We start from the raw sequence: 14,907 nt of genomic DNA, 5'->3' as shown, positions 1-14,907 counted from the left end.
GCCTGGTTCACACAGTACCAAACCAGCAAACACTAAATAGTGAGATATTACACTAAAAGATGAAATTGTTTACAGGACAATTCCCAACATCTATATCAGGTAACTCAAACACACGTGACTCTAACCCCAAGGAATCCAATGCTCTCTTCTGCTCTCCACAGGTACTGTATTTACACATATAAACATATATGCATAAAAATAATTTATTTTTAAGAGATGAAAGATTTTTCAACTTTTATACATTTATTAAAACTTTAAAATTATAAACCTTGTTTTTAAGGCTCAAAATAATAATAATAAATAATAATAATAATAATAATAATAATATAATAAGCATGGTTGCTTATTAAAACTTTAAAACCCATAATGTAGGTCAGGCATGGTGGAGAATCTCAGCACTTCAGAGGCAGAGATAAATGAGTAACTATAAATTCTTAACCAGCTTAGCATGCATAGTAGGTTTCAGGCCATTCAGGCCTGCATACTGAGACCTGTGGGGAGACACACCACCACATCATGGAAATAACTACTAACTAGACTCATGGTATGGGAGGGGGTAGTTGAATCATTTAATATTGAATTGTTACCAAAAAAAACGTGGAAAATGGATATATAAAAAGTTCAAAGATAATAAGGTTAACTGAACAATTTTTAAATTAAAGTAGAACACCAATGTCTAAGAAGCCTAGGATAGTATCTTTGCAATTGCTATTTAGGATTTTGTTTGTTTTGTTAGGCTCAGTTTATGTAAAAGTTGAAAATGGTGCCCATGTGAAAAAAGGCAGTAGAGAACAGCTACATGTGAGCAGGGAGGTGGAGACAGAAGATCTGCCTGGAGTGAGCGGCTAGCCAAGCTGGCCAACTGGTTTGCTCCGGATTCAGTGAGAGAGCCTGTCTCTGTCTCCAGCAGAGGAAAACACAACCCCTGATCTCCAATGGCACACACACCTCCCCATATATATTCAAATAAATGTACACAAACACATATACAACACATACACATGCACACACAAAAACAGTTGAAAATCAAAGTAGTAAATGAAATTACTTAATTAATAAACACTCATACCTATTTACTAGTTGATCAAATAATAAACTCTGATTCACACTTTCAAATCTGTTTTTCCTGGACCGACAACTTTTCCTGACTTCCATGTCACCATTTATACATGAAAGGTCGCCATCTCCTTTCTTTTCCCCTCGAAGGGGGTGGCTTCGAAGTGCTGCAAGAGAGATGATTTCATTTCAAAAAGAAAAGTACAGAAAAGTAGGGAAAAAAAAAACAAAAATTTAAAGGCTACAAAAACTGAATATAACCTCTTAAACGGCTTTAATAATAAACAATCAAGGTTCTCAATATTAATACTTTTTGTTATAAATGAAATTTAGTCATTTCCAACTAAGAGTACACTATTAAATCACTCTAAAGGGCTGGAATATGTGGCTCAGAAGTAGGAAACTTCTGGACTGTGCAGGAGGACCACAGTTTAATCTCTAGTCCCAAAAATTTTAATAAAAACAAAACTAAATGGCTGTCCATTTTCATACTTAACCTAATACCACTCTAACAATTTCAATATTAACCAGTTTCCCAGCAGGATACTCACACAAGCTACTATGTCCGTTTGGTAATGTAGCTCCAGGCTGAGAAGGTAACCTAGAATACAAATATGTTTAATATACGAACATATCAATATTTGCTTAGAAAAGTAAGAAATTAATAATTATCCATCTTTACAATGTTAATTTATTATTTTTCACAAAATAATGTATTTTACTTTGATAACCTATCAATTAGAATACACTAGTCATTTAATTATTTCAAGAGAAACTTTAATAAAAAACTAAATATAAACTGAATTAATTTTGTTGTCAACTGTACCAACTCAAATCCTATTAAAAGATTAAGGTTAAGCAGCATAAATTTAACCAAGACCATAAGGAGCCATGGCAACAGACAACAACTATAGGCTTCATTGAAAAAATAAATTTCAAGCTATGACAAATTTATTCAAACAAACTGTAAGAGAAAAAATACTTAAATATCAAAAACATTTGATAATTTTCAAACTAATCTATTTTAAAACACACACAAAAGACCTATTCCCCTTCTCTCTAGAAAACACATAAAAAGTCTATCTTAATACACTCTCAAAAGTGAGATTTCTCATTTAGCACCTTTGTACATCATATGCATGATACTCCAGGCATGTGAACGTAAGCAGAAAGCAACTGATTTAATACATGTACTCTAATATGTAGCTGTAAACATAATGATTTTCCGGAATTCTCCAAAATCATTCTCAAACTCATCTTAAAACCACAAAAGAATCCCTTTTATTTATTACCTGATAAGTACACTTTGACACTGGCCCCATTATAACATTAACTCAGTTTACTTGCAAATTATCAGCTTATTAATGGGTCTTGGTACTAAATAAATTTTGGATGGATGTAGCTATAAACAACTGAAGTTTTACATCATTAAATTAGTCAAAACAGTAAGATGAAACAATAAGAATCATTCGATAGATAGATTAGGTAGATAGATAGATAGATAGATAAATAGATAGATAGATAGATAGATAGATAGATAGATAGATAGATAGATAAAAAGATAGATGATATAGATAGACAGACAGACAGACGGACAGACAGACGAGAGAGACAGGTAGATGATAGCGACAGACAGACAAATGAGAGAGAGAAATGCACAGATAGAATGTAAAGCTTTTCTGAACAACAATAATATCAGAGGAAAAAAAGCACAACGTGATTCTGTTTTGCTCTAAGAGAGAGTTGATTTAGCTCTTATTTTGTTGCTTATAAAGCTGCTTTTAAGAAAAGAGGCCTGGGGCTGTGTTCAATTCTCAGCATAGCCTAACTCAATAGCCCAACCCCAGACCAACTACCCCTGCCTCACTAGGAGGTAGAGGCAAAGGAAAACAAAGCTATCAAGCAATTCAAATCCCTGACTGTAATAATCATTAGCATCTTTCTCTTTATGAAGAAAGGGCGCAGTAGCACACTCTTGTACCCCAATACTTGAGAGGTGGAAAGATCCAGAGTTCAACTTGCTACATAACAAGTTCTAGGCTAGCCTAGGCTATATAAGATTCTGTATCACAGACGGACAGACGGACGGACGGACGGACGGATGAACAGACAAACACACGCACATATACAACAGACAGGCGAAGACCAGTAAGATGCCTTTGTGGACAAAAGCCCTTGCCATAAAGCCTGACAACCTAAGTTTGATCCCCTAGATCTGCACAATCAAAGAAGAGAACAGACTCTCAAGTTGTCCTTTAACCACCCATGCACACTATAATGCACTTTACACATACATGTGTGCACATACAAATTAAATAAATCCTTTAAAAAGTAGAGCTAAGATGAAACTCAGAATTATAACTATATATATAAAATTATATACATGTATGTTATATCATGTTTATCAAGACCCATCAAAATCCCTATTCTTTTAGTAACAATAGTTTGTGCTATATATGTCTTTATAAAAAAAACATTTACAGTATATTTGAAAAAATAAAATTACAGAAAGTTTAAAATAAGTCTAATATCAATTATGACTATATGTGAGTATTTATAAGACACTTTCATTTAAAAAGAAAATTAACATCACTACTGGCCATAAATCATAACAAATAATCCATATACACATGAAAAAACAAGAACAGTGAGTGCTCACCTGGCCTGACCAGGTATGTTCCATTCCTCTCGCTGACCAGTACTCCGTGATTTTGATTTGTCTTTGCAAACAGAATCCGGCTGTTTCAAAGTGCGTTTGGCTGGAGGAGATACGTTGCTGTCACTTAAGCTTCCGTCAACTTCAGCTTTCTGAAAGACAGCAATAAAAATCTATGTATTATTATTCCTATCAAGATTACTATGTTCAGATAACAATGTTTTAATTCATATATTAGGAATCTGAACTAGCCTGTAAACACTGTCTCAAAAAATTAAAAAGTAAAAGAAAAAAAACATTCTGCTTGAGGTTCTAGTATGCATCATGCATCTCTCTGTGACATGAGGCCTAAATACTCCATTATACAAATCCCAAAGCAAGAACACTGACTACCATGGAGCCTTCCAGTTTAGGAAATTATAACACATAGCCAAACCATTCAAATCTTGCCAATGTTCTCCACAACATATCAAGTCCTAGATCCTATCCATGAGCTAGCTCGTTACACTTAACAGTAAGATCTCCCCTTCCCTTCACAGCAAAGCCTCAGTCTTCGATTCTCTTTAACAACCTTGACTGTAAGAATAGTTTTCAGCCTAGAATGATCACTCACACTGCAATCCCTCCTCAGAGGATAAGTAAAAAGTTTTCAAATGCGAAATCTGCCAGAACTACACAGTTAAGTTCTAGAGCTACACCACAAGGCTCTAAAACAAAACAAGAAGAAATAGGAGGGAAGGAAAGAGAAGAGCAGAGAGGAAACAGCTTTCATTCGCTAATCCAACCCTCCAGTCTGTGTCTAGGTGATTTTCCTCAAAATATGATTTAGACCATACATTTTAGACAGAATATATGAAAATAATGTTTTGTACACTAACTCACCCTTCCATAATACAGGTCAAGCTGATACCTGTCAGGTTTTTCCCATTTGTTTCACTACATAATATTCTAATAACTTACCAATATCCTGACTCTGAAGCAAACCTCCACCCAGACCTTGACTGTGACAGTGACCCTTACCTATCTGCACCAGTCTTTCTGCAGGCTTAGTGGCATTCTCCTTTAAGAAAAAATGTCCTCCCTGCCACTAATTTACTCATTTGTATCAAGTATAGACTCATGGGTTCTCTATACTACAAATCATAACACCTCACTCTTACTTTGTTGCTTGAATTAACTAAGATTTGTCTTAAAAAGTGATTCCTGTATCCTTTCACACACCCCATCATTTTGGTTATTTTTTTACAGAAAAATATTCAAGACTCATTTTGTACTTTCTCTTTCTGGCTCTAGAAAATAATCATTTCTGCAAGGATCCCTGGTTCCTTCTGGTAAAAGATGGTATTTAAGAACTAAGAACAAGAACTTGGAGCACTTGCTGTTACTGGAGTCTCACTCCAGTAAGCCCTCTAAGAAAAGAGTCACACATAGCACAGACATGGACATAGCTATCTGTAAGTCATAGATAAATAAAAGACATGGACGTATCCCAATACTGCTACTATCGAGCCCACACTGTAATTCCACCGTTCTTTTCCTCTTCTACATGTATAAAGCCTTCATGGACATAAACTTGGCTTCCACTATTATCAATACATTTATAGGCTCATACCTATAATCTCAACACCTGGGAAAAAAGCAGGGAGAGCAATAGTGGCTGGACATGGTGATACGCACCAGTAATTCCAGCATTTAGAAGGTGGGGCCAGAGAGTCCTAAAAATTTGCCCTTTTATTTTAATTTAATTTATTTTATTTTATAGTATAGAATAGAGTTTATTCAGGTCATGGGGGAGTTAAGAGGGTGGTAGAGGCAGAGAGAGAAGGTGAGAGGAATAGAGGAGCAGAGCACATGGAGAGAGAGGAAGGGAAGAGAAGAGGAGGAGCAAGGGTGCAAGAGCAAGAACAAGAGAGCAAGAGTACCCTTCTATTTTAAAATAATTTTCTGTATTCTCTCTTAGAAACTCCATTCTCTTATACTTATGGTCTCTAAAGAGAAAAAGCCATAAAAGCCACTTAAGTCAGTGATTCCTCCAAGACATTCACACTAACAATGCAGTATGAAGACCAACAGCACAGGCATCACCAGTCTGGAAACTATTAGAAACATAGACTCTGAGGCTGGAGTGATGGCTCACTCAGTGGTTAAGAGCACAGGATGCTCTTCCAGCACCACATGGGGACTTATTACCATCTGTATCTCCAGTTCCAGGAGATCCAACACCATCTTCTGGCCTCCACAGGCATCTGGACTCATGTAATGCAGACAGACATACATGCAGGCACCCACACAAGTAAAAGAAAAATAATTTTAAATATTAAGAAAAAAAAGAAAACACAAAATTTGCTGAGCCTGGTGGTAGAGACATTTAATCTCAGCACTCAGTAGGCAGAGGCAGGCGGCTCTATTTCTATAAACTTAAAGGCCAGTCTAGTCTATATATGGAGTGCCAAGACAGTCAGAGAGTTACATGAGACCTTGTATCGAAAGTGGGGAGGGGGAGCAGACACACACAGAATCTTAGGTTCCATTTTCAGACATTTTCTAATCAGAAATCATTTTAACAAAAAAACTAGTGACTCATGTACACATTATAGTTGGGATGTATACAATGGCCGAGTGCTTACTTAGTGTTTCATCTCTATAAGAGGTGAATATCATAAAACATATTCTAAAGTAATTACTGAAAAGAAATACCATATCTTCTAAGCTCAGGTATACTGTAATACAGAAACTAATACCGATAAACTAATACCAATTTAGATAGCATAAGTCGGCAATATACCTTTTTTTTTCTTTGATACAGGCTCTCACTATGTAGCTCCTGCTGTTCTGAAACTCACTCTGTAGACCGGGCCAACCTCAAACTCAGATCTGCCTGCCTCTGCCTCCCAAGTGCTGAGAGTCACACCCTGCAGCATTATTCCTTCTAATCAAATCCTATCACTCACCATTCAAGAGTCTTCTTTACATTAAATCTTCTGAAAAAGCTCTAACCTAAATTATTGTATCTTCCTAATAATATCTTCAACATTTACACATCATCATTTCACAAGCTTAATGGCCAAGTTCTTTATCTGAAAGTACTAAAGTGTTCCAAACAAAATTCTGAAGACAAGTACTATGTACTAAGGAATTAAACATAACAACAAAAATAAATAAATAAATAAATAAATAAATAAATAAATGTTTTGAAGTATAGTAAATTTTAAGTAATCTGTTCATATAATTTTCTAACTATCAATAAGTAAGTTTTTAGTAGCCCTTCTAGTTCCACAATTAAGCTTTAGACCAGGCATGGTAGCATATACCTTTAATCCCAGCTCCCTGGAGGCAGAGAGGCAGGGGGAGCTGCAGGGTAGAAATATATTATATGAGAAAAGAATAAATAAAAAGTAATAGAAAAAAGAAAATTTAAAAGTACCTTTACAAAAACAAGTTTTGCTAGACATGGTAATATACACTTTTCATCCCAGCACTCAGGAGGCAGAGGCAGGCAGATCTGAGTTGGAGGCCAGCCTGGTCTACAGAGTGAGTTCCAGGACAGCAAGAGCTACACAGTGAGACACAGTGAGTAAGTTCTGGGCTACACAGAGAAACAAAAACAAAACAAAAGCGTCTCTCAAACTGCTGTCCAAATACCGCCTACATCAGAACTATATTAGTCATCATAGACTATAACTTGCTGAACTAGAATCTCTGGAGGTGGAGTGATCTAACAAGCCTCCAACTGATTCTCAGTGTCCAAGTAGACTTGAGGGCCTCGGGTAAATAACACAATTCAAGGATCATCTGATGCACTAGACTTGCATATTCACTTCTTTTACCATGAGAGGGTTTCAACTTGGACATAACAAAGACCAGACCTCAGCACAAACAGTACTACAAAAAAGTGCCTCCTTACAAAAGAATCTAAGGATTTAAGTAATACAAATAACCAGATCTAAATAAGTATGAAATAATTATTTTAACACCACTTAATTATCTTCAAGGTTTGGGAAAGCTTTTATGTACAAACCCGATACTAACAATTTTCCTTGAATAGACTGATCATAATGCTCAACCTTAGCTTTTTCATCTTCAAAGCACTTTATTAGCTAATTATAACCTAGCCCTTTGAGGGTGGGTGTTACTGGTTTCATGACAAAGATATTTCAGAGAGATTATGCAATCTACCCACAACCATTTAGCAATCTGTTGGAGTAATTACAACTTATGAGTAGGAAAATATCTCAGACTAAAAAACTAAATTCAATTAGCAAACATTTATTGAAAACCTACTATGTACAGAAGATATCAAAAGAAGTAAAAATGACTTACTTAAAATCAATAGTTTGTTGGATTGTCATTCATATAGGACAATCAGAGTCACAACACTGATAGAAATATTTATAATAGCACAAAATTCTCAGAAAATGAAAAACCAGATATAATTATTAAAAGAGACAAAAAGTCCCACAGTTAAACCATACAGTCTGTAGGTATAAAGTCTTTTCCAATCTCCTTAGTAAGACCACCTTAAGGGGTAGGAGACGACTAGGCATATTCCAAGACTCATTAGAAAGCTCAAAAATGCAGAGGTAGCAGTTACCATGACTGCAGAAAACAAAACTGGGACTACTCTTTATTTACTTGAAGCTAGTTATTGTCTACCAAGTCCTGAAATTACAGGCATAGAAAATCTCCTGAATGTTCCTCAAACTTCTCAAAAGCAGAGCTTACTTACACTGTTTCTAAACAATCATTATTAAATTATGTGCAAGTACAAAAAAGACATGCAAGTGACAAGTGGCCAGAAGTAACAGAAAACAAAAGCAGTCTGCAATAACTTAGATGCACCTCTTCCAGGCAGAACTCTCTAGATGATAGTTCTTGTAGGTTCTAAGCTTGATCTTAAATAGTAGAGCAGTGGGAACAGATACTCCACACTATGAGCTGTGACTGAGTAGAGAAACTACCACAGACTTGGAAGCTGGCCACAACCCCACATGGAGCGCTACCACTATGAATCCGAAACTGTAAAGACGGTTGAAAGCGTGAGGACATATGGTCTTAAGTGCAGACACTCGACAGCTCTTATCTCCACTGATCACAGGGTGTAGCTGTCCCTACCTTTCAAGAAAGTTAAAACCTAACACCTAGATATATAAAAACTTAAGTGCTGAGACTACTGCAGAGTAAGGATAGTTTTATTTAGTCTCTTTGTTGGGCAAGTCTGTAAAAATTAAAACACAGACCAAGCAAGATGTCTCAGCAGAAAAGCTGCTTGCTTCAAAAGCCTGGCAACAAGAATTTGATCCCCAAGACCCAAGGAGAGAATGGACTACAAAGTTGTCCTTTGGCCTTGACATGCACACTGTGGCACATGTCTCTGTCTCTGTCTCTCTGTCTCTCTCTGTCTCTCTCTGTCTCTCTCTGTCTCTCTCTCTCTCTCTCTCTCTCTCTCTCTCTCTCTCTCTCACACACACACACACACACACACATTTTAATTAAAATAAAAACTCTAACCCAGATATTTCACTTGCCCGAAAAGAGGACAGAGTAGCACATAAGACTAATCCCAGCAACAGGGATGCAAAGACAGCAGGATCACCTCCAGTTCAAGGTCAACCTCGTCTACACAAAATTACAGAACAACCAAGGCTACCTAACAAGACCCGGTCTCATAAAAAAAGGGCAGGATACAGCAGACATCTGGGCTCACAAAGCTGTGGGGCGCACCTTGGATGTGGAAGCTAATGAAGACAGCCTGGCCACTGTGAGCTGGAGGAAGCTGTGTGCTCTAGCAAATGGCTGGCTGGCCCTGGCCAAGTGGTCTCAGGATTTCTATAGTGGTCACTCCCCTGCACAGTGCTTAGGGACAGCCTTCTGAGTAACTGCTGCAAGTGGAGCTACAAAAGGTAAATCTCAGCCTGTGCTAAGTCAAAACTGGGCTATGGAGTCATCTGTTTCCTGACACACATATCCACTGAATGCTGACATTTTCCAACCTACCTTGTACCCTGGGCCATGCCACCACAAAGACCAAGCCAAACATGGACTTGACCTTCATGGCTGATCTCTTCCCAGCCACAAAGCCCCTGCTGCAACCAATTCCCAGCTCTACTCAAAATGGACACACCATTTTTATTCAATTCTCTGGAGTTCAAGGCCAGCCTGGTCTACACACAAAAACCCTGTTTTGGGGGGGAAAAAAAAACAGGGTGGGGGTTAGAGAAATGGTTCAATAGTTGTTGCTCTCTTAAAGAAGCCAGGATCACTTCCCAGCACCTACATCAAAGGCTCACAACTATAAATAAGTAACTCCAGTTCCAGAGATTTAATGCCTGTGCGCCCTCAGCCCTCATAGGCAACAAGCTCACAAATAGGGCACACACGTGCTGCAGGCAAAATTCATGCAAATTCTCTACTTCAGAACTTGGAGACACAAAGGTCACTTGAGCCCAGGAATTCAAGTAATACCTGGACAAAAATGGCTAGACTCCATGTCAGAGAAAGAAAAAAGAAAGGGAGTAAGGGTGGTGGAAATACAGAAGTTAAACTGTATGTGTATGCAAGGTCAAAAATAAATAGTACCCCCCATCATGAAGTAAAAACTTTAAAGCTGGCCTGGACAAATAGTTCAGTGGATAAGACTGTTTGCTGCAAAAGCATGACCACCTGAATTTAAGTGCCCTAGCACTCACGTGAAAAAGAAAGAGCTAGGCATAACCACATGCACCAGAATCCCTGCACAGTGGTGGAAGTGCCAGAGTCTGACTACCACCAGCCTAACCAAAAAACAGCAAGTCCAGGTTCAGTGAGAGACCCTATCTCACAAACATATGCTCTTCTGACCTACTCATGTACTTATGGGCATTAACACCTGTTTGTGTGTGCACACAAACAAAAATCAATGGTCTAGAATACTGTGGAAAACAAGAAAAAAGTGACTTTAACAACAAAAAAATAAAGGTTTTGGAGAAAGACCTTAACTGGCATCTTAAAAACAAAATCAAAATAAAATTAGTATGGGTATGAGTTGCTCAAAGCCAGAAATTAAGGAAACAATGTTAAATACCTAAATGTCAGTAGAAATGTGGAAACGCAAGAACATTTATACACTACCACACACAGAAAAACAGAACATCTGGATTAGCCATTCTTTCCCATCCATGCACACTCTACTCGTCCTGTGATCTGTCTTCATACTCTCCATACCAAATCCACAGAGGCTTTATTTAACTGAGCAACACTGAAGCACTGGAAGTTCTGATGACTTCGAAGTGCATGGTTAAATGCAGTGCGCACACTCTGTGATGGTAGCAGACAGCATCAGACATTGACTATATGTATCCACAACCACTCAGAGGCTGAAAATAAAGAGCTAAAAACTAAACTGAGCTCTAGAACTCAATACTACTTATATAAACTTATGCATGTACACCTATGCACATACCATATTCAACAGTTGAGGACACTGATCCTTCTTCTGCACAAGCACAGACTGACTACAGGCAAATAAATAATGGTCACTCCACCTAGTAAGCACTGTTTTCCACAATCTAGAAAGGCCAGGCCTTATTTAAAAAATAAATATCTCATTGTTTTTTTTTTTTAAACTGTGATAATGCCTATAGCAGATCTCCAATGAAATAATAACTACAAAAAATGTGCTAACTCCCAGCAATGAGAACAAAAGATGATGAAATGTATGCATGAAAATATTCAGGCTCCCGCTCCCACAGTCACTGCAGTACATTGAGCTCCACAGAGACAGCGCCGGGGCAAGCGAGAGCCGGACGGACGGGCACTGGGCAACTCTGTGCCTCATGGAGGAAAATCAACTAAACATGGGCAAAGGAGATCCTAAGAACCTGAAAGGCAAGATGTCCTCATGTGTGTTCTTTGTGCAAAACTGCCGGGAGGAGCACAAGAAGAACCCAGATGCTTCTGTCAACTTCTCAGAGTTCTCCAAGAAGTGCTCAGAGAGGTGGAAGACCATGTCTGCTAAAGAAAAGGGGAAATTTGAAGATATGGCAAAGGCTGACGAGCCTCGTTATGAAAGAGAAATAAAAACTTACATCCACCCCCAAAGGAGAGACCAAAAAAAAAGTTCAAGGACCCCAATGTACCCAAAAGCCCTTTTTCAGCCTTCTTCTTGTTCTATTCTGAGTACCACCCAAAAATCAAAGGCGAGCATCCTGGCTTATCTATTGGTGATGTTGCAAAAAAAAAAAAAAAAAAAAACACTAGGGGAGATGCGGAACAACACTGCCGCAGATGACAAGCAGCCCTATGAGAAGAAGCCGCCAAGCAGGAGAAATATGAGAAGGATGTTGCTGCCTACAGAGCTAAAGGAAAACCTGATGCAGCAGAAAAGGGAGTGGTCAAGGATGAAAAGAGCAAGAAAAAGAAGGAAGAGAAAGATGATGAGGAAGAATATGAGGAATAGAAGGAAAAAGATGATGATGATGATGATGATGAATAAGTTGGTTCTAGTGCAGTTTTTTTCTTGTCTATAAAGCATTTAACCCCCCCTGTACACAACTCACTCCTTTTAAAGAAAAAAATTGAAATATAAGGCTACGTAAGATTTGTTTTTGGACTGTACAGTGTCATATATACACATATATACATATATATATACACGTATATATATACATATATATATATATATATATATATATATATATATATATATATATACACACACACATATACATATACACACTACCAAATATGTCTTTAGATAGCCCTGTCCTGGTGGTATTTTCAATAGCCACTAACCTTGCCTGGTACAGTCTGGGGTTGTAAATTGGCATGGAAATTTAAAGCAGGTTCTTGTTGGTGCACAGCACACATTAGTTATATATGGGGACAGTAGTTAGGGTGGGTTTTTTGTTTTGTTTTTCCATTTTTTTTTCTTTTGGTTTTATTTTGATTTTTTTCATCTTCAGTTGTCTCTGATGCAGCTTAAACAAAGATAATTGTTGTGCTGTTAACTGAATACCATTCAGTAATTGCAAAAAAAAAAAAAAAGCGGCTGCTTTGTTGACATTCTGAATGCTTCTAAGTAAATACAATTTTTTATTTTAAAAATATTCTAATGAGTAATATATTTCATTTAGTAGAGTGTTTGCCTAGCATGCATGAGGCACTGGGTTTGATGCTCAGCACTATATGAATTAGATGTGGTACACACTATAATCTCAGCACTTGAAGAGCTATATTATAAGTTTAAAACCAGTATGAGCTATATAAAGTCCCATTTAAAAGAAGAAGAAAAAAAAAGAAAGAAAACTAAATAAAAAAGCCCTCATGAAACCCACTACAGGGGCTGGAGAGGTGGCTCAATGGTTAAGAGCACTGACTGCTCTTCCAGAGGTCCCGAGTTCAAATCCCAGCAACCACATGGTGGCTCACAACCACCATCTGTAATGAGATCCAATGCCCTCTTCTGGTGTGTCTGAAGACACCTACAGTGTACTTAAATATATCTTAAAATAAATAAATAAATCTTTAAAAAAGAAAGAGAAAGAGAGAGAGAGAGAGAGAGAGAGAGAGAGAGAGAGAGAGAGAGAGAGAGAGAGCACTGACTACTCTTTCAGAGGTCCCGAGTTCAATTCGCAGCAACCACATGGTGGCTCACAACCATCTGTAATGGGGTCTGATGCCCTCTTCTGGTGTGTCTGGAGAGCAACAGTGTACTCACACACATAAATTAATTTCTAAAAAAGAAAAAAAGAAACCTATTACTTTGTATGTTACCTAAAAAATAAAAATAGCAACACTATAAGCCAGGGATGTTGGTGCATACTATTCTCCCAGTACTCAGAAGCCAGAGACAAGTACATCTCTACAGCCTCGTTCACAGCAAAGTCCAGGCCAGCCAGGGCCATATAAACTCTCTAGAATAATAATAATAATTGTTTTAAAAACATATAAATTACTTAGAAATTATCATCGTTTATGAAGGTAGATATTTATAAACTAATTATACTAAATAATGAAACTTTATAAAAATGACTTTTTTTAGAAAGTTGGCTAGCACTAAAGATCTTTGCAATAAATAAAAATACTAACACAAGAACCTTCATTATTCTCTATTTCTCTAAATTACATTCCTACAAAAATAAGACTGAGAGCTGACAGACAGGTTTTTAAAGTAATTTGAAAATCCAAAGTCCAAAAGTACCAGATCGCTGTACTGCCTCTCAAATACTCCTAAGGCAAAACCAGGTTACACTAAGCTCACTAACCACAGCATGCAAAGAAACTGGGTAACACGTGAGAGTAATGCTTGGTAACCAAAACCTGTCGATTCACTGCAACAATATCCTCTTGTTTCCTCATTTAAGTCTAAATTTGCTACTAAATGAGGTATCCAAGACTTTAAATACCTAAAAGGAGACAAGAACGAGTATAAAATTCTGTCACAATGACTAGGCAAACATAATTTCCAGAGGCTTTTGGCTCCATCCAAAATGCATGCAGGAACTGACTGTTACAGTGGTAGCTCTAAAAAAGCTAAGTTATCCAAATAAATGTAAACAGAGGCACCAGATTTCAAAGAAGGGTTAATTATATTTTTATAGTATGTACTTTTCTCCCTCCCACTAGGCTTTAAAAATTAAGAGGCGTAGATTTTGTGATATACCTACCTCATCCCAAGAGACTTCAAAAGTCATAACATTCAAGAAGCTACTGTACAACTCCAGAAACGGCAACTCAGGCAGACTATATTGTGACTGGGGCCTCAGCCTGCAGAACAGTCAGTCAGGGTGACGTGTGCTTAGCACCACAGTTCCCTGAGAAGCTGAGATAAAGTACAAACCCAGGGACTGCCTAAGCAACACACAAGACTGGATCTCCCTTGAAGCAACATCTCAATAAAACATTCAGAAGGTAGAATCCAGAACTGTAATTGAACTTAGCTAGGTCAGTGAGTTTGTCAGAACCAATTCACTGTTTTCTCATATGCCTATCACATATACATTTATAGCTCTTAATGTAGGGGCTAAATGTCATTTGTCCTCCATTCTTTTTTTATTTTGTTTTGTTTTGCTTTTTAATTATCTTTAATCTCTTTCTTACAGTCCAGTCATTATCCACCTCCAGGTCTGCTCTCATCAGTTCTAGGTTCCCCATCCCATTCCTCCTCTCCTGTCTCCAAGATGATGTCCCCACCCCCAACCTCAACCTGCCAGGCCTCC

At 37.6% G+C, this 14,907-nt stretch overlaps 1 protein-coding gene across 1 annotated transcript in view; it reads right to left on the bottom strand.

Annotated features, from left to right (window-relative positions):
* The window catches only part of ATAD2B (ATPase family AAA domain containing 2B), a 115,859-nt gene that overhangs the window by 94,828 nt on the left and 6,124 nt on the right, over nt 1–14,907 (bottom strand). The window contains exons 2-4 of the mRNA XM_080927180.1: nt 3,716–3,864; nt 1,608–1,657; nt 1,070–1,223 (exon numbers count right to left, since the gene is read on the bottom strand). Of these exons, the coding sequence (XP_080783306.1) occupies nt 1,070–1,223; nt 1,608–1,657; nt 3,716–3,864 (353 nt within the window). The remainder of the gene's footprint in view (nt 1–1,069; nt 1,224–1,607; nt 1,658–3,715; nt 3,865–14,907) is intronic.

Source organism: Micromys minutus, assembly GCF_963924665.1.
Source record: "Micromys minutus genome assembly, chromosome: 1".
Lineage (NCBI taxonomy): Eukaryota > Metazoa > Chordata > Mammalia > Rodentia > Muridae > Micromys > Micromys minutus.
This window is presented reverse-complemented; position numbering and strand designations above follow the sequence as displayed.